The 25,874-nt window shown below is 36.3% G+C and overlaps 2 protein-coding genes and 2 pseudogenes across 2 annotated transcripts; 1 reads left to right on the top strand and 3 right to left on the bottom strand.

Moving 5' to 3' along the window:
- The first annotated feature begins 1,489 nt into the window (after positions 1–1,489).
- LOC130508250 (protein MID1-COMPLEMENTING ACTIVITY 1) lies at positions 1,490–4,516 on the top strand. The gene is made up of 8 exons (XM_057003624.1): positions 1,490–1,618; positions 1,708–2,152; positions 2,759–3,180; positions 3,263–3,378; positions 3,516–3,587; positions 3,692–3,798; positions 4,042–4,135; positions 4,221–4,516. Exons 2-8 carry the CDS (start codon positions 1,742–1,744, stop codon positions 4,271–4,273), a joined length of 1,275 nt encoding a protein of 424 aa, XP_056859604.1. The 5' UTR covers positions 1,490–1,618; positions 1,708–1,741; the 3' UTR covers positions 4,274–4,516.
- Positions 4,517–8,244: 3,728 nt separating this feature from the next.
- LOC130508249 (protein FD-like) lies at positions 8,245–9,837 on the bottom strand. The gene is made up of 2 exons (XM_057003623.1): positions 8,822–9,837; positions 8,245–8,639 (listed from the first exon to the last, which is right to left on the bottom strand). Exon 1 carries the CDS (start codon positions 9,704–9,706, stop codon positions 8,933–8,935), a length of 774 nt encoding a protein of 257 aa, XP_056859603.1. The 5' UTR covers positions 9,707–9,837; the 3' UTR covers positions 8,245–8,639; positions 8,822–8,932.
- Positions 9,838–15,791: 5,954 nt separating this feature from the next.
- On the bottom strand, positions 15,792–18,969 carry LOC130508723 (la-related protein 1C-like; annotated as a pseudogene).
- Positions 18,970–20,328: 1,359 nt separating this feature from the next.
- Positions 20,329–22,747, bottom strand: LOC130498173 (aspartyl protease family protein 1-like; annotated as a pseudogene).
- Between the last annotated feature and the right edge of the window lie 3,127 nt (positions 22,748–25,874).

The following is a 25,874-nucleotide window of genomic DNA, read 5'->3' as shown; positions in this document are numbered from 1 at the left end:
ATGAAAAAAAAAATTCAACGGTAGTTACTCAAATATCGAGATATTATTAAGGTAGTCTACAGATGGTTTACGGATTAGCTAGTAGTGGAACAATTAAAAACGCACATTAGAAGGTACTTTAGTGAAAAAGAAAAGTCACCGGGGGCAGAGTGGTAAATAAAGAGAGTTGGGAAGGGCGTACTAGTAAAATTATAGTAAAGCAGTGCTCTTCATCTCCGACGAGTGGCAAGTGGTGAAGGTGTGGGAGGAAAGGAAAGCTAATAATCCGACAAAAACAAACCGTCTTCTCTGCCTATGACTCATCTCTCTGCACAGTCTTCTTTCTCTTGAACGCAGCAGAATCTTCTCTCTTCTCTCATTTCGAAGACGACGAAACAAATCTCCAAGGTCTTCTGCATTTTGCATTTTCTCGGAAAACAACTTTATTTAATTTTTTCTAAAAATGTTCTTCAGTCAATAATATTCTAACATTTTTTCCGTTTTTGTTTATAGGAAGGCGTGAAGAGTAAAAGTATATCTGTTACCTTCTCTTCAATGCATTAAGTGAGCATTCCCATTACTCTCTCCTCTCTCTCTCTCTCTTAATTTAAAACTTGTTTTTGACTTGATTCTCGCCGGAGGAGTTTGTTCTCCGGCGAATTCTGTCGGAGGTTATACTGTTCATTGTCTTCCCTCTTTAGTCCCTTCCTTTTTTGTGTGTTCTTTGGATCTTTCCCTTTCGCTTTCTTCAGCTTCAAGTGTTCAACGAGAAACCGCCTTTAGGAGCTTTTTCTTTTTGTTTTGACGAAGAAAAGCCAAAGAACCTGGAGAATCTCTTTTGATTCGAATCTTAATCGACTTTTTTTTTTGTTTTGTTTACTTTGTCAGTCGCAGTCAAGTCTCACTTACTCGATCTCAATCAACAATGTCGCCGTCGGAGAATTCAGATCGAATTCTCTAATTCCAGTAATATCAGCTCACTCAAAGGTAAAAAAAGTTCTCTCAATAATCCTCACAGCTTTTGAATCTTCAAATTTTGCTTTTGTGTTCTAAGATTTGATCAAACTCCACCACACACCAGGAACTCTGTTGATTGATTTTAAAAGAGAACAATAATGTCTCACTCATGGGACGGTCTCGGGGAGATCGCGTCGGTAGCTCAGCTCACCGGCCTAGACGCCGTCAAACTCATAGGCCTCATCGTCTCTCTCTCTCTCTTAATTTAAAACTTGTTTTTGACTTGATTCTCGCCGGAGGAGTTTGTTCTCCGGCGAATTCTGTCGGAGGTTATACTGTTCATTGTCTCCCCTCCCTCTTAGGCCTTTTTTTTTTTCCTTTTATGATCTTTGGATCTTTCCCTTTCGCTTTCGTCAGCTTCAAGTGTTCAAAGAGAAATCGTCTTTAAGACCTTTTTCTCTCTCTTTTTTTTTTTGTTTTGACGAAGAAAAGCCAAAGGACCTGGAGAATCTCTTTTGATTCGTATCTTATTTTGTTTTGTTTATTTTGTCAGTCGCAGTCAAATCTCAGCTGAATCTCCGCGTGGTGGTGACCTCTACTTACTCGATCTCAAACAACAATGTCGCCATCGGAGAATTCGGATCGAATTCTCTAATCCCCAGTGATATCAGCTCACTGAAAGGTAAAAAAATCTCTCGATAATCCTCACACCTTTTGAATCTTCAAATTTTGCTTTGTGTTCTAAGATTTGATCCAACTCTCCACCACCAGGAACTCTGTTGATTGATTTTGAAAGAGAACAATAATGTCTCACTCATGGGACGGTCTCGGGGAGATCGCGTCAGTAGCCCAGCTCACCGGCCTAGACGCCGTCAAACTCATCGGCCTCATCGTCAAAGCAGCCAACACCGCTTGGATGCACAAGAAGAACTGTCGCCAGTTCGCTCAGCACCTCAAACTCATCGGAAACCTGCTCGAACAGCTCAAGATCTCCGAGCTGAAGAGGTATCCGGAGACTCGGGAGCCTCTCGAAGGCCTCGAGGATGCTCTGAGGAGGTCTTACGTCCTCGTCAACAGTTGCCGTGACAGGAGCTATCTCTACTTGTTGGCGATGGGGTGGAATATTGTTTACCAGTTCAGGAAAGCTCAGGATGAGATTGATCGATTTCTCAAGATCATACCTCTCATCACTTTGGTTGATAACGCTCGTGTTAGGGTACGTTACTTTGAGTTTTCAATTTAGGCATGGCCTTTTTACTCCAATCCGAAGTCCCGACCTTAACCAGAACCAACCGAAAAAAACTTAAACTAACAGATTCATCCGAATAATTATACAAAAATATTCGAATGAGGCTTAAGAGCTTGGTATTTTCTGGTTCCCTTACATTTTGGTTTTAAACCGAAATCCGAATTAGTATCCAAAATATCTGAAATTAGTTAAATATGCAAATATTTATATAAAGGTAATTTTGATATTTTAGAGTATTTTAAAGATTTTTGTAGGTTGTTTTATTTGTTATTTTCAAGAATTTTTAGTTAGTTTAAGTAGTTTAATTAGTTTTAAATTATATTTTTGAATAATTTATATATCTTGAGTATTTTTCTGTTAATTTTGTAAGTTTTAAAAAAATATTTTTTGGTATAATCAGAAGCGAACCCAACCCAAAAACTACTAAAAAACCCGAATATAATTTATGAGCATAGTATTGAAAATCCTAAAATTCAAATCAACCGAACTGGATCCAATTATCTCTCGAATATGTCTAGTTTTCATCTAAATAGACAATCTTGCTGATGGGGTAATGGTTTTTTTTCTGTGCAGGAGAGGTTGGAGTATATTGACCGTGACCAGTTCGAGTACACTCTTGATGAAGAGGATAGACATGTGCAAGATGTTATTTTGAAACAAGAATCCACCAGAGAAGCGGCTTCTGTGCTTAAGAAGACTCTCTCTTGCTCATACCCCAACTTGCGTTTCTGCGATGCTCTCAAAACAGAAAACGAGAAACTGCAGCTGGAGCTTCAGCGTTCCCAGGAGCATTATGATGTGGCTCAGTGCGAAGTCATTCAGCGTTTGATCGGTGTTACTCAGACTGTTGCTGAGGTTGATGGGGGCGGCGGCTCGGAGAAGGAGCTGTCCAAGAAAGCTTCCAAAAAAACTGACCGTAGTGTAAGCCATAAGACAGAATATACTTCTTACGAGGAAGATCCTCCCATGAAAAGCACTAGTCGTGCAGCTTCAAGGTTTGGATAACTTCGATTTGTTCCGCTTTAAAAGAAACTAAACTTCATGCATGTGCTTTTCTTACATAATTGTTTCATGCAGATCCACTTCTTCTGTTACATCGGGACATGATATGCTTTCACGAAGAGCATCACATGCACAGCACCATGAAGAATGGCATACTGACTTACTGGCTTGTTGCTCGGAACCTTCTCTTTGTGAGTAACGTTAACCCTCTTCTTGTTTCCAGTGTGGTTCCACTTTGTTTTCTACGTTATATAAGAAGGACTATTAGCGTTTCACAATCCATATACGTTCTTGTTATTGTTAATTTATTGAAATGATGGAACCGCAGGCTTGAAGACATTCTTTTTCCCGTGTGGTACTTTGGCAAAGATTGCCACCGCAGCAACTAACAGGCACATCTGTAAGTGATATAATTGGATGGATATAGTCAACTTTATCATGTTACAATTTGTTAATAATAATACTGTATTTGTGAAAACTAATAAGTTGACTCTTCACTCCCAGCTTCAGCGGAAGCATGTAATGAGCTAATGGCATATTCTTTGATACTTTCGTGTTGCTGCTACACTTGTTGTGTAAGGAGGAAACTCCGGAAAACACTCAACATTACGGTACATTCTCTTTAAAACCCTAAACCCCTTATCCATCTTGATAATAGTTTTGATTCCAAACTATCTTATGATATGCTTTTCAAGAAAACCAGTAGATTTAAAAATTAGGTAGTCAGCTGCAAAAATCACTCTGGTAACTATCATGGTTGAGACTGAAACACTTCATCTCAAGAGCTTCAAATCCGCCTTTTGTGTCACATGTTCACTGTTGGGATGAATCTTTAATGTATCCTGATTTCACAGGGAGGGTTCATTGACGATTTTCTATCTCATTTGATGTGTTGTTGCTGTGCACTAGTCCAAGAACTGCGAGAAGTTGAGATACGTGGAGCTTATGGTAAGAACTATATAATGTTAACACAATGTTTTTGGTTTTTAGTCTTGAAGCATGAACCAATATCGTCTCTTAATATCTTTCGCAGGTACGGAGAAGACGAAAATAAGTCCGCCTTCGTCGCAGTTCATGGAACATTGAATTCATATATATTCAAAAAGGTGAACTAAACAATGCCTATGACACGAGATTTCTTCTTCGTTCTGTTCTGTCTTTGCATGTAAAAATTAGTTTGGGATTCCCATCGACTTTTCAGTAATTGTGTTGTGTTTCGTATAGACTTTGGACTCCACTAAAATCTCGCCTTTTGACTTTTGATCATAGATATCTTGAATTGGGACAAAAGTTTTATGATTTGGGTCAAAATAGTAAATTTAATATGAATTGAGGATTGAGGAGCATATTACATATATTCATATTGCTTGTGGATAAATAGGCAACTAAGCAAATTTCTATGAAGTTTATCATTATAGCTGAAAAGCCTAAAACATCGGCAAAAGATGATATGACTGATGGTTCTCTAGAAGGCACCTAACCGAACAAAACTTGTCGGGTCCTTTTTTTGTAGAGATGCTTCCAAATGCACATGCCTTACCATTTTTAGGCATATTAACTGTTTGTAAATATGCCATGAAGCTTGTCTTTTTCTTTTTTTTCCTCAGGATTGATTTTATTAATAACACGCACTAGGCCCAAGGCCGAAGTCCAATTACATAAGTTCTAAACAAAAAGCCCACAAACAATTGGACACAACAATACAGGCCGAAACTCAAACCCGGGAAACTGCCAAACTGGCCTAAACAGCCCAATACTCTAGAACGGAGAGTTCGCCCTAGGCACGCCGAAAAGAGATGGACCTGTACACGTGTACAGATTTCCGCAGTCAGCTCAACACACGTCCTCCATCTCGACTTGATCGACCGCCATTCACGCAACCACCACAACCTCCACCGACATCTTTTTTCGCTGGAGCTCCGACTCTACAGAGCCTCCGCGCCACCATAACTGTTCTACGCTGCTCTGTCTTCACGTCGGAGGGTTCACCGCCTTGCGAAACCTCCTCCGACTCTGAACCACCGGAAATCCTAGACAGGCGGAACCGCGAACCACCGCTATATCATCTTGAGCCTCGTCGCCGTCGCCATGAAACTTGTCTCTTCAAAGCTTTTTTTTACCCTAAATGTAATCCGGAAAGATTCCACGTGGAGAAAAGCAAATTTACTTCAATGTGGTAATAAGCTAACAAATTATCATTTTTATATAAATAAATGAGACATGTTAGAAGGAGAATGAACCAATTAGTTTTTTTTAGTTAAAAATTAAGAGATTTTTTTTATATTACCATAAGAATCTCTGCAATAAACATAATAAACATAATAAACATAATAAACATGGCCTTATATGCTTAATTTTTATGTTGATGATATCTCTTCTATTCAATTGGTTTAATCAATTATAAGTTTATAATATTGTCAGACTCATCCGAATAATTGGAAATTTTCTGCAAAACCACAATTATATATATGCTTTCAGAATCACAACTCCCACTGAGTGAACACATTCTGATCCCAACCAAAGTATTGACAAATCGATGATTAAGATTTATATTATACAGCTGGAGATTCTTTTCATATGATGCTTCGTACTAAAAAATGAAAGAAGTTACAGTATAAAGGAATTTTGTTTCTTGGTGGCGATTTGAGATTCATATGCTAAGTGATTGGTCATATTCTTCATCCTTTTTTTTAGATTTCAACTTCATGATCACGCTTCAGTGTGTTTTAACTCTTGGGTTTTAATTCTTAATCATATTTTTAGCTTTGACTTATTGTTTACGATCCAGTGCTTTAAAACTTGATTTTGCTTCTAATGACACGCCGGATATAAGATGGGATCCCATGCTTGGTTGGTTCTAAAGGATGGGAAAATACTCGAGGAGGAAAGGCATGCATCAAAAGCTTCATGATTTTTCTTTTTTTTTTGGCTTTTACACCCAAGAAGATAAGGTCAGAGTGAAGGTAGCAACTTGTTGCACCATATCTGTATCGATCGACTCATCAATAGTTCCTTCTTTCCTATTTGCTAGTTACTGGACCAAGTTGTGGTAGCAGTTTCAAGTTTGAAGTTGGAATGAGAAACATTGATGATGTAAGCAATCAAAAGATAGTGGGGAGGTATAGTTTCAGGTGAATGTACCGACCTTTTCTTCTTAAGTTTCTTAAATTCTAGGATTCTAATTTGACTGGAAGGAAACTAAAATGCATGATTTAAAGGATTAGATGCCTATTTGAGGGGCTATAAGTATTGCCAGTGAGAATAGATTCTAGTCATTGTCACACTTTTGGTAACTGTTCTTCTCTATCCTAATGCCACACCATATTAGCTCTTGATGACTACTTTTGGTTGCTTAACAGAATACACACAAATATCAACACCAAAAGTGGATCAAGAAGAATCTTGTTGACATCATCAACTTGACTTATTCACTCTCAGATAATTGATACTGGACCAAAAGAGGATAGAACTATTTTCTTGATAAACCAAATGCACACAAACACACAGTGTTTTGATGATGACTAGTATAGCAAAAGAGGAAAAACCTATTCTTTTGATAAACCAAATGCATAAAAACAAACCAAGTGTTTGATATGACTAGAATAGCAAAAGCTTCAGTACAATGAATAAGTAAAACGTGGGGAAGCGAGTGACCAGAACATAACCAACCCGACCATGTTCTCTCTTGACCAACCAACAGAAGTTGACTGACTTATTTCCCATTGGTTTGGAGGATTTCATAGTGCAAGTTGCTGGTAGAAACATAAATGTTCAGTGATAAGTCACCTTTTAGCTTTTCTGTTAAGTGTAGTACTGTTTTGTCTAATGGTCACTTGAAAGCTTTGCTTCTTTTGAGAACCAAATGGGTTAAACAGTAAAACATAACAAGTAAAAAAATTTGAGAAAAAATTAACTTTTATCGAGAAACCATTTTAATCATAAACTTTTGTTGACCATACCAGTACTATAGTTAGTCAACAGTTAAAATTGACGAACATTAGACTTAAAATGATTTTTAAAGTTAATGTTTTTAGCACTAATATAAATCAACAAATTTTCCAAATATTAAATTTTATATATTTTGATAACTATAACACTAATAATAAAATTATAAATAAGAAATAATTTAAACCAAAAGTATTAAAGTTTTTCATTTTCTCAAAGTAAAAAAATAATATAATTTCATTATTTAGTTAACAATAATTTTTGTAGATATTTATATAAAAATTATTTGAATTATGTTCTATAATTTTATTGCCAAAAAATTTGTTAGTGAAATGTTAATTCAACTTTTTATTCTCAAACAAAAAGAGTTATCCAAACAAAATTTATATAATTTATATAAATGTGTTACAAGATTCCTAATGCATTTTAATGAAAATTATGTTTCTTCAAAAAATGTTAAGATCCAAAATGTTGATACATCATAAGAATCACGAAGAATCTATTTACTATTAATTTTATTCTTGTTAAGATCAAAAAAATATTAATATTTTACAAAAAAAGTTTTTGACAGTAAAGTTATGAAAATGAACAGCTACAAAGAGTGACATAATTATAAAAGTTTTTAGTATTATTTAATAAATAATTATTAATTAATGATATGTTAATTAACTATTTAAGAATATAAATGAAATTTATTTAAATTTTATTTTGAAGAAAATAATGAAAATTATACTTTTATTAATTCAATATTTATATTTATAAAATATAACTACTAAATAAGTTATTCTAAAAAATTAACTTTAAATTTTTTTGACAAAAACTATTGATTTCTATTTTTAACAATAAAAACATCTAACTTTAAAATCATTTTAAGCATATTGTACAGTGACCAAAAAACACATATTATTAATCAATTATAACTGTTGGCTAATTATGGAACAAAAATGATATGATTCTTTTGTTACAATAAAATGACATGTTAATAAAAATGAAGTTTTTTTTTTGTTTATCGAAAATTAATATTTTATTTTAACCAAATTTAAAAATCGATATATTTAAATAATATTTTAAATAATATTTTCCCCGAAACAATTTCAAACTAGCATTAGAAGAGAGAGTACTAAGTACCATTACTACAAAAATACAAGTTAGTACAGAATTGAAAAGGGTTTTGAATAAGAAAATGACAGAACAAGGATGAGAGAGGCCCAGGACAGGTGTTCCTGTGCCTTAGGAAATGGAAAGATCCTTTTCTCTTTCTGTTTTCTTTTTCTCTTGTTCTTTTTACTACTTCTTTACCCTGCAATATCTTGGTTCTACAGATTTAGCTTAGTTATACTTATAGCTAATATAAAAAGTACAAACTTTCCCATTTTTTCACTTCTTCGTGAAAGCCTCTCAATCCCCAAAAGAGAGATAAGGACTTGTAGATTTCTCAAAATGGAGCTGTGGAAGACCGTTGAAGTGTCTTCTTTTTGGGTGGCTGATTTGCTGCCGCCATTCTTAACTGCACACACACACACACACATATTTATAGAACTTAAGTAACAGTATTGAACACGTCAATGGACAGAAGCGTGTATAAAAACAAAGATACTACAAGTAATGCAGAGGATGTCTATTTCCTTTTAAGTTGGTGAATACTCAACATAAACTTTTAAAGGAAAAAAATAATAAGAACTTGTTTACCTGCTCTTGTTGTCTCCTGAGTCTTTCATTTTCTGCCTGTAAGTGAGCAACTTCAATCTCTAACTCGTTTGTATAAGCCTGCAAATAAGAATCAAAACCCAAAAAAACTTTTTAAAAACAAAAGCATTTTGATGGCAAAACCACATTTCCTTTTTTTTTTTTTTGGAGTAAAAGGTTAGTTAGAGGAGGAGAGGCACATTCCTGTTTCCTAGCTCTGGAACGAGCTGCAGATTCTCTGTTCTTGATCATACGCTTATGTTTTCTATTCCCTGAACCTTCATTGGACTCTTGGCCTCTTTTCTTGCCAAAACAAGTAAGATCCTCGAAAGAAGTGTTGAATGAAGGAACGTCAGTGAGGTGATTGTGCCTATGAAGATTAGAGTTAGGGAGAACAAGAGGATCTTGGTTATCAAGAAACTCGAAGCCGGCACCGGAATTCAAGCTCAGAACAGTTGCAGGAGGTGCCGCCAGAGGAGAGCTGCTGAAGAGAGCAGTGACAGTGGTGGTATTGCCGTTGAGGCTTATGGGCATGTTTGGTTCCCGGTTCAAAGGTCTGTTGAGGAAGTCTTGGAACATGGACTCATGGTTTTGGTTCTGACGGTCATGGCTCCTGAACCTCGGCTGATGGTTATGTTGTGGATGTTGGCTGTGGCGGTTTAGGTGGTGGATGGAAGCAAGGTTGATGTCTTCCCAAACTTCTTCCATGGTGATTAAAGAACTCTTTTGGGCTTCTTGGGAGTCTTGTGAGTATGAAGGAGATGATGAGGATGAGGACGATGGTGATGGTGGTGATGAGGATGAGATGGAAGAAACAGTGTTGAGAATCTTGTTCTTGGTTGTAGCAGAGACTCTATGATTTCTCTGATGCTTTGCTGATGACATCATTGGAAAAGAGAACCATAAAACACAGGCACACAGCTTTAGGCTTTGGTGTCAAATGTCTTTGTATCCTACGCGGAGAGAGAGTAGTCAGTAGAGAGCTAAGAGGGCTTCTTGACTTTCACCGGTCATTTCTTGAATGATGGTTGGGGTCCAAAAGAAGAGAGAATAGAGCTTGAAACTATTCCAAAATATATATATATATATATATATATATATATAATATTCATATATAACTAAATATGTAAAAGAAAAAGGAAAAACTGGTAACTACGTAAGTAAAGTTTTGATGTCTTTAATTTAAAAGTTGTGTAAAAATAAAAAGTTGTTAATAATTTCAAAGTGAAGTTAGTGAACTATTGTCATGATCCTTAAATGTAAAGAGTGGGTGGGGAAGAGATGCTTGAGAAAAGGCAAGCAGATACGTTTTTTTAACGAAGCAAACAATTAATTTATCGTTTAATCTCACCTGTTTTGTTTTGAAAGATCACATACTTTTGGATCACTTTCAAGTGTCACTTTTTTATTTATTTCTAATCGCTTGCATTTAATGATAAGTATAAGTTACATGATCTACCTCCATATATCTATGTTCAGTCTCCCAGTGCATGTCTAATCACGCATTTCATTTTTTCATCTTTACCGCAAGTTGATGGTATAATAATAAGAGGATAAGAGTGTGTGTGATTGGTTATGTATTGGTTATGATATTTATTGGAGTAAAATGGTGAAAAAAGTGGAAGTAAGAAGTATAAAACATAATTAACTTGGAGAAAACTTTTTTTTTTATCTCAGCAGGATTAACGTAAAATTTACTCTACTGATAATGTATTTGATCATTTCTTAGAATGAATGAATTAGAATCATTTTTACTTATATTGAAACTAGAGTAAATAGGTTGAGATAATCGTTCATTTGTTTTAATTTACTCTAATTCTATCATAAAATCAAACTCTAAATAAAACACACCACACATTTTTCTTTCTTTCAATTGAGATTTTGTTCCACATGATTAACTATTCATCTATGTATTTTATGATTTTTGTACATAAGTTTTGAGCAAAATTTTATAAATGAAAAAAGCTCTCAAGTAAACATTTCATTTTAGATATTCAAAGAATACAATAGAAGCTGTTTATTTAAGAAACTAACTCAAAAATAAATATTGAAAAGGTATTCTACTTTAACTCAAAGATTTATTGAAATACATGTTCTACTAAACTCAAAAAATACATTGGGACTTTCTTTATTATCTTTTTCATATTTATTGATCTTGCTTTAAACCAGTATATTCGTCTTTCAAAGTAAACAAATTATTCTTTTAAATAACAGTTGATAAGTTTTTTTCTTTTAAAGTAAACAAACTACAACAAATCTTTTAACTCTATAAAGTTCTCAAATGTGGGTCGATCTTTTCCGCTCTCGATTCATGTTTTATATGACATCTTCTTTTTTAATAGAGAAGTATATACAATGCTTTTTTAAGAATTTGAAAGTTGTTTAAGAAATTGTATGAAAAATCTTTTATTTAATTCAAAGATAGTTGTTGGAAGACATGTTTATCTCCTAACCAAAAATTTAAGAAGTTTTGTAAACTTTTTTACTCAACCAAGTAAATTAAACATAAATGAAGTCAATGAGAACAAATCATCTGTGCATGCATTGGACAAGATGATAATGAAGATTGTGGGGGTGTAGGTTACTAGAAGCCTACACAAACCCTATGCATCCACTCTTTATCTTTAGAAAAATAAGAAGTTTTAATTCAAAACTTCTTTCATGCAGACTGTGATGGTGTTTTAAACACACAGTGCCAATTAAGTCTCTCTTAAAAAAATGTGTCTATATTAACAGAGATTGCGTATTTGGTAAGTAAAGCACAAACTGAAGAAGCCGGCTTAATGAACTTCACAATCATCTGATATGATCTCAAATACTCCACAATTTCCCGAAATCCTCCATCATCTGAAATAGAAGCTTGTTTCGAAACACAGTGATTTTGGTAAGGTTGTACGAAAAGGTTCCTCCTTCTACTTTGCTCAACCAAAATTTATGATTTTAATAAAACAAATGTGAGGATGAGTATATTGCTACTAAATTGATGGAATACCTTTAAATTTAAAAAACTAATGATAAAATATCAAAACAATATGAAAATAGAAATTTCTTTGAAAATAAGAATAACATAATCTTTTGAAATCTAAAAAATGTCAAAGAAAATAACCGTGTGACCATTAAGTCAATAATACATGCTTACTAAAACAATTTTGTCATTAGTATAAACATTTTTTTGTAGCATAATATAAACATTTTAAAATATATATGTATCGGGCGTGACTTGTCTAACCATTACAGAAACATTCACACATTCTTTATATTTTATTTTTAAATACAAAAATTTTGAACATTTTTTTGGTGAAACACCGAACTGGAGATATGCTTTTTTCAACACCAAGATCTAATATTTTCTCTAGATTTGAGCCAACAAGTTTTGAAACATGTAAATAAAAAGGAAATTTAAAGTAATACATATGTGATTCATATAAATTCTCAATTCTTTCTTTTAAATGAAGTTATGTAATGAAACTCAAACTATCAAGACTTGCGAGTTTATGAAAGGGAGGGAGAGAGTGTGACATGTCATGTCTCATTGGGTGAGTGAACAGATATGTTAGCACGGTGTTGCTCTGTCCAAAACTCCATCAAATCTATTTTTAAGATTGCTATTGCGTTCATGGATAATTTGTTTGCTACTTAGACAAAATTGCAAGTGTAAGATTGTCCCAACTGCTTAAAAGCTTTTGATTATAAATAATTTTTTTATAATTTAATAAAACCTGCGTGTTATTATTTTTCATTTTATCATGTAATGTATAATATACAATTGTGTAGAATAAAGCATGTAGTGTACCTTGGCCTACCTTGACCTAACGGAAACCACTGCCATCACTAGCTATGGTTTCCCTTCGGGTCAGTTCCCAATCAGGTACCTTGGCCTCCCTCTCATGACCAGGAAGCTGAAAATCTCGGAGTATGCACCGTTGATGATCAAGCTTCACAACCGCTTCCACTCATGGTCTACAAAGATGTTGTCTTTCGCGGGCATGCTACAACTACTCAAAACGGTCATTTTCGGTTTGGTCTCCTTTTGGATGTCAACTTTCATCCTCCCCAAAGATTGCATAAGATTGATAGAATCACTCTGCTCAAAGTTCTTGTGGTCGGGAAGTTCAGAAAAGAGAAGCATAGCAAAGATAGCTTGGACCACAGTTTGCCTGCCAAAGGAAGAAGGGGGCCTCGGCCTCGGGAGTCTAATTATTTGGAACCAAGTTCTTTGTTTGAAATTCATTTGGCTGCTGTTATCAAAATCACCATCTTATTGGGTTGATTGGCACTGGAACACCCATCTTCAGGACCAGTCTTTTTGGACCATAAACGCCAAGCCTAACGACTCATGGACATGGAGAAAAATGCTAGAGCTCCGCCCGTTGGCTCTGCGCTTTATCAGAACCACGCTTGGTAATGGGTTGGACACAAGCTTTTGGTTTGATGTCTGGACTCCATTTGGTCAACTTATTACCTACATCGGTCCTACGGGTCCTAGATCTTTGCGCCTCAGGAAGGATGCTGTAGTAGCGGACGCCACTAGAGGAGATACATGGGCGCTACCGCATCCGAGATCGCAAAAGGAACTAGAATTACATACTTACCTCACAACCCTCTCTTTGCCATTAAATATTGATGTTGCTGATGAATATGATTGGGTTGCTGGTGATACATCTCTCTCTGTTTTCAGGTCATCGGCGACTTGGGAAGCTCTCAGGCCTAGAGAGGAGATTAAGGACTGGCGTGACGTGGTGTGGTTCAAAGGAGCCATTCCGAAGCTAAGTTGCACAATGTGGGTGGCAAACTACGACAGATTGCCAACTAGAGCTAGACTGGAAGCGTGGGGGATGCTGATCTCGCCATTATGCCCGCTCTGTGCCTGCCACGACGAAACCAGAGATCATCTCTTCCTCTCGTGTCAGTTTAGTAGGGAGATTTGGACGGAAGTATTCAGGCGATGCCGACCTCATACAGCAGTGATCACCAACTGGTCGGAGTTGCTGTCATGGATCAGAACGGGGACCTCTGCAAGACGAGTCCTCCTACGGAAGATAGCTACCCAATCTATCGTTTATCACATATGGAGACAGAGGAACAATCTGGTGCACAATCAGGCAGTCATACCGGCCGCAACTGTCTTCAGAACCATTGATAACGAGATTAGGAATATCATCTCAGCAAGGAGGCTGAGGAAAATTTATAGTTCTCTTATGAGTCTTTGGCTAGCATAAGGAGCTTGCAATGCTTTTCACTTTGAACCATCTTGTTTCTTAGTTTCTTTTTTGCCAATATGGATTTCAGACTTAGATGTTACCTTGTAAACTCTTTCTTCATTTTATGATATTTACAGTTTAGCAAAAAAAAAAAAGCATGTAGTGTATAATTGTGGTTATTACCAAAATAATTTTGAAATAACATCTTACTAAATTCATATTTCACTTTTAAACTATAATCATGATATACTAAGATTTTTTCAAGTTGGTTGAAGATTTAAATGATAGATATAAGCTTTGCAATACAATAATATAAGAAAAAGTTGGGAGATGTAGATGGTTTACAAAAAGTAAACTCGTTTGCAGAGAAAAGAGGTTGATAGACTCGAAATAAGTCGGGACAAGTGAATTGATGTGATGGTATATTATACTCGTATTTATTAATCTTCGTTTATACGTTGATTTTATAATCCAACGAACAATATGCCTGAGCGGTGAGCTTATGACCATTGGATTCTTTTGGTTCCACTGGTCCGTACAATAATCACCTGTCCGTAGGTTGTCTATAGACTGTACGAACATATACAGTAGTCGTAATAATTTACTACTAGAATTAGCAACAGACTGAACAAGCAAAAACGTGGAGTTGAAAGTGCCATAAGAATGCTAACCGTTGGATTCTGCAAAATGCTTGAATCTATGTACTTTGACATCTCCAAATGGTAAAGAAGAATTGGGAAAGTTTCTATACTATTGGTGTGTTCTGTGAATGAGGGTTTTCAGAACCAATAATAGTTCTGAATTTTGGGTTTACTATGGGGTTGTTTCCTTGTGTTATTTTTCCACATTTAGGTGAACATAAAGAATTTTGATATATGTGAAGTGTTTTTGTGGTTGTGTACAAATGACTAGATTAAGGAGAGGCTATATGGTAACTTGCTATATCAGCTTAGGTTTCAGCTTTAGTGTGAGAGCGAGGTCTAAGTAAAGTCAAGTGTCATTTATGGAAAAAGTTATATATCTTGTTATGTTAGGTATTAGTACGTAAAATTTAATTCGCTGCAATTATATAAACTTTTCTTAAGAAAAACTGCCTAACTACATTAGTATGCGGAAAACCAAATATCTCAATATGAGTCTGCACATATGTGAAAGGCTAACCACGTAACAAACAAGTTCACGGTAATCTGGTAACACAGACATATAATACATTACTATAGTCTGATACATTTTAAAATCGATGTATGTCAAACTTATGAGTTTTGATAAAGAAAATACGAGAATTTATGTCACATAATGTTGATTTATTATGATATTAATTACTTGGGAACTCACCGAACAATTTGCTTGATTGTTTAGTTACAGTAGAGAGACACCCATTCAAAGATTCACACCCTACGCAACAGTACAACGTCGCAGAGCGTGGAACACGTGTTTTCTTCAATATTCACATCAAAGCAATACAAGCAAACGACAACACGAGGCGCCGGTTGGTACTTGTTTTTCTTGGTTAGCATCTTCTTTCTTTGTACACTTTTGCAAATAAGACTGATTAAAGTTACACTTGTTTGGCTATTGCTTCACTCTACCAGTCTACCGTCATCTGCTTTTTCTCACGCATTTTAATCTGCTCTGAGGAACGAGGGATTCACGAGTCTTCTCTGAAGTTTACTTTAACTTGGCCTGGTTCTCATCAGAAATCGACTATGGGAACAAATTCGAGAGGGTCACTAGCCAAGCAAAACCGATAAATCCCAGACAATAACAATGGTTTTTACAAGCAAATGTAATGACCATCATATGTAGCAAAGTAGCATAAACACACAAAAAAGTTACTAGCATCCAAAAAAAAAACCAAAACCAAGAAGAAAAGAACCATAAATATGCCAAAGTTTATGAAATGTTGATGCTTTTTCTGTTTTCATATGAGTCTCTTCTCTTTTTGGTTTTATGCCTTACCTTTCACTCTCTCTCTTTTTTGATTCCCCTTCATTATTGTTTTTCCTGATTCCGTGCAGGACAAAATAATGTATTTCATGTCCAACACTAACCAGCAGCTCCAAACATGATGGTTCAACGGTTTGCACCATCTGAGTCGTTGATGTTGTTCACTTGACCAACAACAGAAAACTGTTGCTGACCATCTGAAGCAGCTTCGTTTTTGCTTCTGCAGGATGCCACTGGCTGCTTGAACCACCAAATGGATCGGCCGAGCTCTGTCCAATCGACAAGTTCTAACTCCGCTCGCCATTGCATCAACAGATTGGTGACTCGTCTCTTCAGGAAGCAGCCAATGGTGCCAATTATAGCGCTTCCTTATTCTGTCACCCTTACAAGCCACAAAATAGCATTTGCAATCAAATAAAAGTTCAAAACAAACAAGGAAACCATACATGCCTCGAGACTAACAATATTCTATAATTTCAGCTTCGAACAGGTAAAATTGCATGTTATCACAAAGTTTTTATAAGCTTTCTTTCTCAGAATGGACAAAAGTCGATTATCAAACCCCTAACTAAAATGTTTATTATCATTCTAGTTGCAAGGAAAGACAATGTAATTCAAATTTTTACACACTAAAGGACACATATATAGATAGACAAGAAATACCTGCACTTCAACAAACGGTGAACCTTGTAGAGCCTCTATTATTTGCTGTATACTATCTGTAAGTTCTGCAACCTGAACAAAAGGAGAAAAAGAGGTAACACAGGTAGCTACAAGTCATAGAGAAATAATACACAAAAACTCTGGACATATGGTACTAAGCAAAAAAGTGTTATAGTAACTAGGACTCAGAGAGAAGGGAAAACAAAAAAAAAACAAATGAACACTGAGTAAGATAGAGCCAAGTGAGCAGCGAATTAGTCATAGCTTATCAAGTTTTAAACATTATAAAAACACATTTATACGGGAGCAAAAGAAGCATTCATAATCGATTTCCCAAATGTCGGACATAATTCATCAACTGGTAATATGAATCATCTGTCTTTTCTTAAGATCAGATTCCATTTGCTGAGAGTATGAACATGCATGGAACAGCTTTATCTAAGAACGCACAGAATGTATCTAAGGTGTTTACTAGACTGAATACAAGTTCACGCTAATTCTCAGTTTCTACAGACTCGAAAGTAATAAATAAGATGGCACTGTTTATTATATCATAATCAGAGAAAGGTGAATCAGGGCCAACATCCAGAAAGTAAGTTAAGTTACCTTCTTGAAACCAGCAATCACATGTAGCGGAACAAAACCCTGATCATCCATGTGCCCACGAAGATAGTGTCTCTAATCAAATTCTCTTCACTGTAACCAAAAGAAACATTTGCATCTAAAATTACTCCTTCCCAGAAGTGAAATGAGAAAGTGCAAAAATTACAAACCGAAACGAATAAAGAGAGATCAATACAAGGTACTACCTAAAATAATAATGTATTTGCTTCTGTAGTTTTATGTTAAGAGGAGGATCTTGGACTTGGTAGAAGACAGGACCAGGTGAGAGCGGGCCGATGAAAGGCATACGGGGATAATATGGAGATGCCAATTCTGAAACAGAGACGCGTTAGAAACATAATAAACAAAATTCAAAAGACGTGATCTTCAATGTGTCACCAAGTAGTAGGGAAGGGCACAGGGCTAACCAAAGGCTGAATAGGCGAGCAGCCATAAACTGAGGAGGAATTGACTGCATAGATGGAGGTGGATGTCTTACGAATGCTGGGGCACCTCTTTGTGAATTTTGCAGCATTTCCATCTCTCCCATTAAAGCTTCTGCTGAAAGTCCAGTTTTGATTTCCCGTGCTCCTGGTTGCGCCTTCCACCATGACTTTGGTGGTTGTGGTGGTGGTTACCATTTTGGTTCCTGTAAGAGTCACGTGGTGAAAAAGTTGTCACTACCCACCACCACCACCACCACCACGGGTTTGTGATGCAAAGCCATTATTTCCTCTGGTTCTGGCCTCTAGGAGAAGGGTTGTGCGAAGGCAAGGCGTCGTTTCGACAAAGTGGACCTTGCGCTGCCGAAGGTTGAGAAACAGTACCATTAGCAGATGATCCAGAAGCGCCATTTCCGTTTAAATGATCTCTGGCGCGAGTGGTTGTTTGGTGTTTGGGTTAGGGTTTGCACGACCACCTTGTTTTGGAACAGAAGCATTTGCATTCCCTAAACCAAAGACACACAAGGCATTCTCACTATTAAATCAGGATAACAAGAATCATCAACACATGAATGAGTGAAAGGCATACCTAAAAAAAAAGAAAAAGAAAGCATTTTGACATTACAAATCCAAAAGAAAAGATTTTTGAACAGAAGAAACATCTAATGATTCTTATATCCGTTGATGACGATACATAACTCAGTGGCTGGCTTAAAACACACACACAACAATATGCAGATGCTGATGATACATTGCAGTGAAAATTCAACAGTAATCTTAGTCATTTTCACACAACAAACAGATCATTATTACCAAAAAGTTTAAAACTTTACATACTTTCAGCAACCAAACAAAGGCAGAGAGTCATATGAAACCTGAGAAAGGGGGACCAGCGAAGGTACATCGACCGGAGACTTTTAGAGAAAATCAGAGGAAGACAAGGAGAACAGAGAGAGCAGGCCACGAACGAAGCTCCCATGACAGGTCCTCCACACCAGACCCCACCATTAGACGATGATGGCCTTTTCCAACTGCCTTCTTTCCTGCATTGCCTGCTGAGCACCACCAGACTCCTCCGATCCGTCGTCTCCAGCAAGAGGAGCAGGTGGAGCAATCGGAATCAATCGGAGCCTTGGATTGAGGAGAGGAAGGTGCGGCGGCAGATCGTCGGCGGCTCTGATTCGCCGCCGCGGACGATCTGACTCCACGGAGAGGGACGGGCGTGGTTGTGTAGGGCTGCCGCGATTCTCGCTTGAGACGGTGGAGTTGTTGTGTTAGTAGCGGCGGAGGCCATCATCAGCGGACAAAATTAGGGTTTGTGTTAAAGAGAGAGACTCCGATTGAAGCTCCGATCGACGAACAGTAAAATATCTAACAATCGATTTTTTAACCCTGAAGAGAGAGAGAGAGAGAGAGAGTTAGGTGTGAAATAACGATCCGTGCGATATCAGAGAGTTAGGGTTAGGATTTGAGTAAATGCACGACGGAAATGGAAACTGAGAGATTTTTTTCCGAAAACAAAAAAATTTATTCCACAGAAGGAGAAGACGATGAAAGAGCAGTCTAGTCTCCTCTCTCTTCCGTTCTTATTCCTTTTTTTATATATAATATAATTTTTATTATTATTTTTTTCCGTTTGGATTTTTCTTTGCTACCCTTTGCCGTGGAAGTAGTTAGACCTTACCAAGTTACCCTTTGTGTTAACACACTGTTAAAAAACACAGTGCTCTTTCTCTGAATCTTATTGGCTCATGAGCCTTTCGCAGGATTGTTGACGTGGTAATCAGACGTGTCAGTAAACGATTGGTCTTGTCTTTTTTTTTTTTTAACTCTAAAAATAGGCAAGGTTAACTAGAAAACATGTTTTCAAGTTCTTACATTAAACTATGTCTTTTATATATTTTAGAAGACTAGACGTCTTTGCTACTACAGATTAATATTGTATTTACTGTAGATTGATTCATGGAATATGTAACGTGAAAAATGAAACTAAAAAATAAACTTACATTTGAACATTTTATAATTTGTTCATAATATTATAGATCAACAAATTAGTTCAGCAGATTTGTTCTAATATGTTCCAGAACGTTACATAAACAAAAAATCTTGACCATTATAATTTTCAAAGTTTTTAAACTTTATTACTTTTATATGATAGAGATTTTGGTACCTACTACCATTTATGAATATATCCATGATTATTAGTTTCCGGGGGAAAATATATCCAATTACTGATAATTTTATATTATTAGTTATAGGAAATAAAAGACTACGTATCCAAATAATTAGGTTGACTATTAAAATCATTGATTATTAGCCTAGTAATGTGTCATCTTGTTTGAAATGTCTATGGTTGTTGACAAAAAAGAATGTCAATGTTACATACATACATACAATTATAAATACAAATGAATCTTCGCCCTTACCTATATATATATATTTTTTTTCCAACTAATTATCGATAGACATGGTCATTGACTCATGTTGGGTGCAATCATGTCTACGTCTTGGTATATTTGTCGGACAATAATGTTTTAATAGAGTTGATAGGAGTGGAAGAACATATATTTCCTGGAGAGGCTGATCTCTATAATCTTTTATGATACAAACAAAATGGGTGTGTTTTTGGAGTGACTTAAGAAGATTACTACTACTACTACAAACTCTATTATAAAAGTGGAAGTAATATGAACAAAGATCTGAAGAAAGACCATAGCTTTACTGTTTTAAATCTTTGGTTGGAGAAGAGCTACTACTTTTGGAGTTGGTTCGGTTTGTTTTGTGTAGCTCTTCTGAGGAGTTATTATGAGTCCTTATTCCAGCTGCCATTGCCGGAGCCACCGCCTCCGTTTTGTTTGATCCGGCAAGAGTTGTCTTTGTCTCTTCGATATCATAGCCTGCGTCAAGAGATAGTAAGGTCAATACACACACAAAAAAAACAAGTGTTGTAGTAAATATTAAGAGGAATGAAACTTACAGTCAAACTTTTTCCAAGCTAAGATGAGCTTCTCTCTGTCGAATACTACACGATACCCGGTCATGTAGTTTTCTGTTTCATTTAAAGAGTAGAAACCGCGAGGTCACACTATATTAAAAGGATGTTCGATGATGATCCATGAAAAAAAAAGCAAAAGTGTTCTTACGTCCGATTATGTTGAGTTCAGAGCTTTTGACAATGGCCAGGCAATATACAAGCTCACCCTGTGAAATATATGCAGAGCGACTAAAAGTGTTAATGTTCAGCTGAGGAAGACAACGGAATGATGGGAGAAACAAGTATACTAATGAATGACCTCAGTAGAGATGACGATTAAGGATCATTGATGGTGAAGTGGCTGTTTCCTTTCATTGTGAGGCTTAAACTCGGTATCAAACTAGCATTCGCTTCAGAGCTAATAATCACATAAATGTTTAGATAAGAGTGGTGGAGACAAAGAAAGCATCTGAGTGTTGCGGATGATAGTCAGATAACAAACTCATTACCTCATGTCATAGCAATAGTCGAAGGGAATCCTTGGATCCGGTGAATGACGCTTATCTTGAGCCTGAGAATGAAACTGTAGACAGACGACAGACAATGTGATTCTTCTTCATAAAGAGTATAATCAAAACAAGAGGGCGTGTGTTTAGATGTTTACACTCTCTGAGACTGATGTATACATGGGATCAACTAAATAAGTAAACGATGTGCCAGTGTCAAAGAGAGCTGTAAACTCATCATCTATCAGAGTTGTCCCCACACGTACTCGAGTCACTGTGATGTTGTAGTTTGGGCTACAATGAATGAAAAATTATTTAAAAAGGTGCATTCTTGGCACAACATAGGATAAAAGAGAAATGAGTCAACTTACTGTGAAGGGTTTGAGATTAAAGGGTGTCTCTTCCTGATCAGAACTACCTTTATCCCCAAAACTAATCCTCCCAACTCCATCATGTCCAAAACACATGGAGAAAGAATCAGCAACCAGACCTTCCTCGCCAAACGCTTGGAACCGATATCTTCTCCATGCCTAGACCGAATAAACCATTAGGCGCCGCAATGTCAAGAAATGAACCGCTTTGAACCTGCCCACATCTGCACACATACTCCACATTTTTTTTCAGCAACTGCAACTCAACACACAAGGGAAGAGATGATGATGATGATGGATGCAAAACAGCTGCTTACTAACCCGAAAGTGACATAAGCCTCAACACGCTCAGGGTTCTTATCTCCAGTAGTCAAGTGCATAACATCTTCCATAAGAACGCCAGAGGTGGAAGTCTGAGCAGAGACGTAAGAGACCATGTAAGGGCAAGTGCTGAACGTTCCGAGGCACTGGTTACGCTGCGCACAGAGGCTGTTGTTGCAGGTGACCTTCTTGTTCGTTTCGAAAGTTTAGGGTTGTAAATGCTCAGCTCAAACTCCTAAAACCACACACCACCAACAGAAAAAAACAAACAAGTGGCAGGTAGAAGAGACAAAATTAAAAAAAACTGAACTGCTAATAGTGGAAGTGTTGAAAAAAAAAAGGTTACAGAAAGAGTAAGCAGGTCCTTGAGTAGGGTGCGCATTTGCCGCAATCAACAAGGGACCCAGAAGAGGTCGCTTCCTGTGTCGAGCGCCACCATGAAGACTCATCCCGGAGTTCCCAATTTCACCGTCGTGTAATGCAAACTAACCATCAAAACCATGGAAACAAGTAAAAAAAGCATTAGACTTTATCACTGAAACAGAGAATCTGAGCTTAAAAAATCGAAAACTTTACAATCCGAGGGAGCTGATGCGAGAAGTGGAGTTGCCATCGGAGAAAGTGAGAGGCCGACGACTCCGACTCGGACTCGGACTCGGGAGGCGTCGGCGTCCGCGGATGAGGCGATCGCGGATGACGAGGGCGTTGTAAGTAGTCGAAGCTTCCCTTAGGGGGGAAGCTACCGATCGACCGGTTAAATCGGACCAGCGCTTGACTTCGTCGGAGAAACGGTGGTGCATCTCGAAGGTGAAAGATTCGAGCTTTGCTGCAGCTCGGGATGTTGAGTAGCGTCAGAAGCGGGATCAAGAAGAGAGTACTCTTGAACACAAAGGCCGACATTGTGAACGTTTTTTCTCTCTCTATCGGAGCTCGAGGCGGATTATTGTTATATTATCCTATTTTCCCCGGAACTCTTCTTTTTTTTCTCGGGAATCATGACATTTGGAGTTAATCGAAATCGAAGTTTAGGTATTTTTGAAGATGGAGAGACTTTGAGAGGAAGAGAGATCTATTTGTTTGTTGTTGTTGTTTTCTTTCTTTCTCTACTTCTTCGTTAGTGTGAGAGAGAGAGAGAGAGTGTAACAGTCCATGTGTTGGGAGAAAAACTGGGTCCCACCTGCTAATTTTTGGTTTTTATTCTGACTTCTTAATCCTATGAATGATTATTAATTAATGCATAAAGTTGATGGATGGTGGATCCAGTTGTTTGCTGTAACCAAATGCTCTCAAGAGATTATCAAGAATTTACAATGGGGACCTGTAACTTAGAAAATAGATTCTAAATCCAATGGAAGTTGGGTTGAGAATAAGCTTCGTTATCCACTCATAATCGGTCCTGGAAAGCATCGGTTTTCAACAAATTTGTTTGGGCCGGGCCCTATTTGGCTGTCCCAAGTTGGATTAATTTTTTTTTCTCAAACATGCAATTTAGTTTGGTTAAATGATGAGTTTTTTTTTTTTTTGCCATCTTAATATTTATAATAAAAGGCCAAAGGCCAAAGAAGTACAAACTAAATTTACAACATAAAGCCCAACAAAGCAGGATATAGACTATAGGTCTTAAAGGGCCACCCGCAAACCCACTAACAGAGAACAAACCAATGGTCTAAATGACAAAAACCAACCGAGCCCATTTTTTAGAACAGGACGCCCTTCCACTTTCACATGTACGACCACACGTCAAGCAAGCCGCCACGCGTCTAGACGAGAGACACCCTTCTTCCTTCGCTTCAGAAACAGCGGCACGACGTCTCGCCGTCGGCGGCGGATTCATATCCGGGATAACACCCTTCCACTAACTCTAACACTGCTCCTTCCGAGCTGTTGGAACATGACGGATCTATGAAATCCTCAATTAGATTAAAATGCCTACGATCGATCCTCCGTTACCTAACATAACAACATGCAGCTCCAGACAAAGATCGAGAGACAGAGTACAGATAAGCCTCAGATTCATAGATCGAAGAAACGAACGGAAAACCCTAATAATAGCCGGCGATGACGGAGCGGGAACCGCCTCCTGGAAACAAAAGCCGGCGAAGCCGGTGCTACCGAAGCCACCGCTTCCAGAAACTAAGCCGAACCACCACCAACGGAAAAAGATGGAATCGCCAGAAGCTATATATATATACAGATAGAACAATACAGATGGAGAAAGAAAGAAAAAAGGAGTCCGGCCGACGGTGGCTATGGGAGCCTTAACCGTTGGTCGAAGAAGACAAGCGATTCTCTCTCTTTTTTTCCCTCTGTTTTAGTTATTTAGCTAATTCATGTTAAATGATGAGTTAATCGATCTATGGGTTATCTTGATACCTATTTAACCTATTTACCAAACTATTTGCTGGATTAGGAGTTAGGGCAGCTTCTCGATAAAACCATAGTTTAGATTACCAATCCTATAATCGAGATCGCAGAGATTAGTTGTTTTGTTTATATATGTTTTAGAATAATCAATACATTATTGTCCCTAACTAATATCAAATCAATACTATTAAAGTTGAAGTGTGCCCCATTGATATAAGTTCAGTCCAACAATTAATTTTCCACTTTATCTATTTTGAAAAAAATAACCACTGCATCTAAATATATTTTGTAATAACCATCATTTAGTTTCGTAATTATCAGGATCCACTAAGTTATGCACAGGAATATTGATACGCGGTTAACTTGGTGGTTACAAAAACGGCAAAATCGTGATTAATTGATTTTTATGGTCAGTTACTCGGGGAAAAAGTTAGGGACAATCGACCAGTCCAACAACAACATTTAAATACTAATGTTTTTTGAGTTTCCCAGAATTTTTTGGAATATAGGATAACTAATTTGAAAGCAGTTACAACTACTATTTGAGAGTCTAACTAACTCTAAACTGATGAATTATTTTAGAAACTCATATTTGCAAATTAGGTAAATGATTATAGTAAACAAAATTTGTAACTATACTTTGTTATTTGAAAAAAAAATTGTTTTGAGGGTAAAGTACAAAATTAATGTGTGAAATGGTCAAATGACTATGACACAAGTGTATAGTTATGTAACATCACAGTTATCAAAACTTTTTACTAATAATTTAAATAAAAATATTTTACACAAATATGAGTACAAATAAAAACATAAATTATGATTACAAATAAAAACAAAAATATGAAATTGAATTTCTAGAAAATATATAAAAAAAAAAAATATATCCGCCTTAAAAATGGCGAGTGAGAATCTAACTTCGTAATTAGAATGCAAACAACTTCTAATAAATAAACTAAAAATCAAAAAAGTTAATAACTAAAAATTTACGCATTGGTTTCAACCAGTGATTCAACTGATGCACGAGTTCTGGGTTTAGCGGGTTTTCGTAAGTTTTACCGGATGATTAATTAATGATTTTTTTTTTCTAAAATCCAAACCGAATTACATATTAGATCACCGGATTTACCATTCAACCGCGGGTCCGGATTGGGGTTCAAAACACTAGGTACAAGTTTATAGTTATGAAACACCACAATATACACGTATCAAAACCCTTTTACTAATATCTTTTTTTTTTTTTAAAAAATAGTATACACACGATATGACTACAAAGAAAAACACAAATATGATTAAGTTTCTAAAAAAAAAAAAAAAAAAAAATACCCGCCTTTTGATTTTTTTTTAGAAATTTAATTTTTTATATTTGTATCTTTTTTATTCATCTTTGTGTTTTTCTTTGTAATCATATTTGTGTAAAAAGAAATTCTTAAATGATTAGTAAAAGGTTTTAACTTTATTAAAATAGGTGGAATAAACCTATACTAATAGGTCATTTTCTAACTTAATATAATAGATTTAAAATATATCAAATATAAAAAGTAATGTTTAAAAGTTAAGAACTTTTAAAATTTAAATTATTTATATTTTATTTGTAAAAATAAAAATATAATTTAAACATTTCCTATAACAATTTAGAGTTACGATATATAATAAAAAATAAAAT

Source organism: Raphanus sativus, chromosome 2, assembly GCF_000801105.2.
Source record: "Raphanus sativus cultivar WK10039 chromosome 2, ASM80110v3, whole genome shotgun sequence".
Taxonomy (NCBI): domain Eukaryota; kingdom Viridiplantae; phylum Streptophyta; class Magnoliopsida; order Brassicales; family Brassicaceae; genus Raphanus; species Raphanus sativus.
Note: the sequence above shows the minus strand (reverse complement) of the source record. Positions and strands in the feature narration are given on the sequence as shown.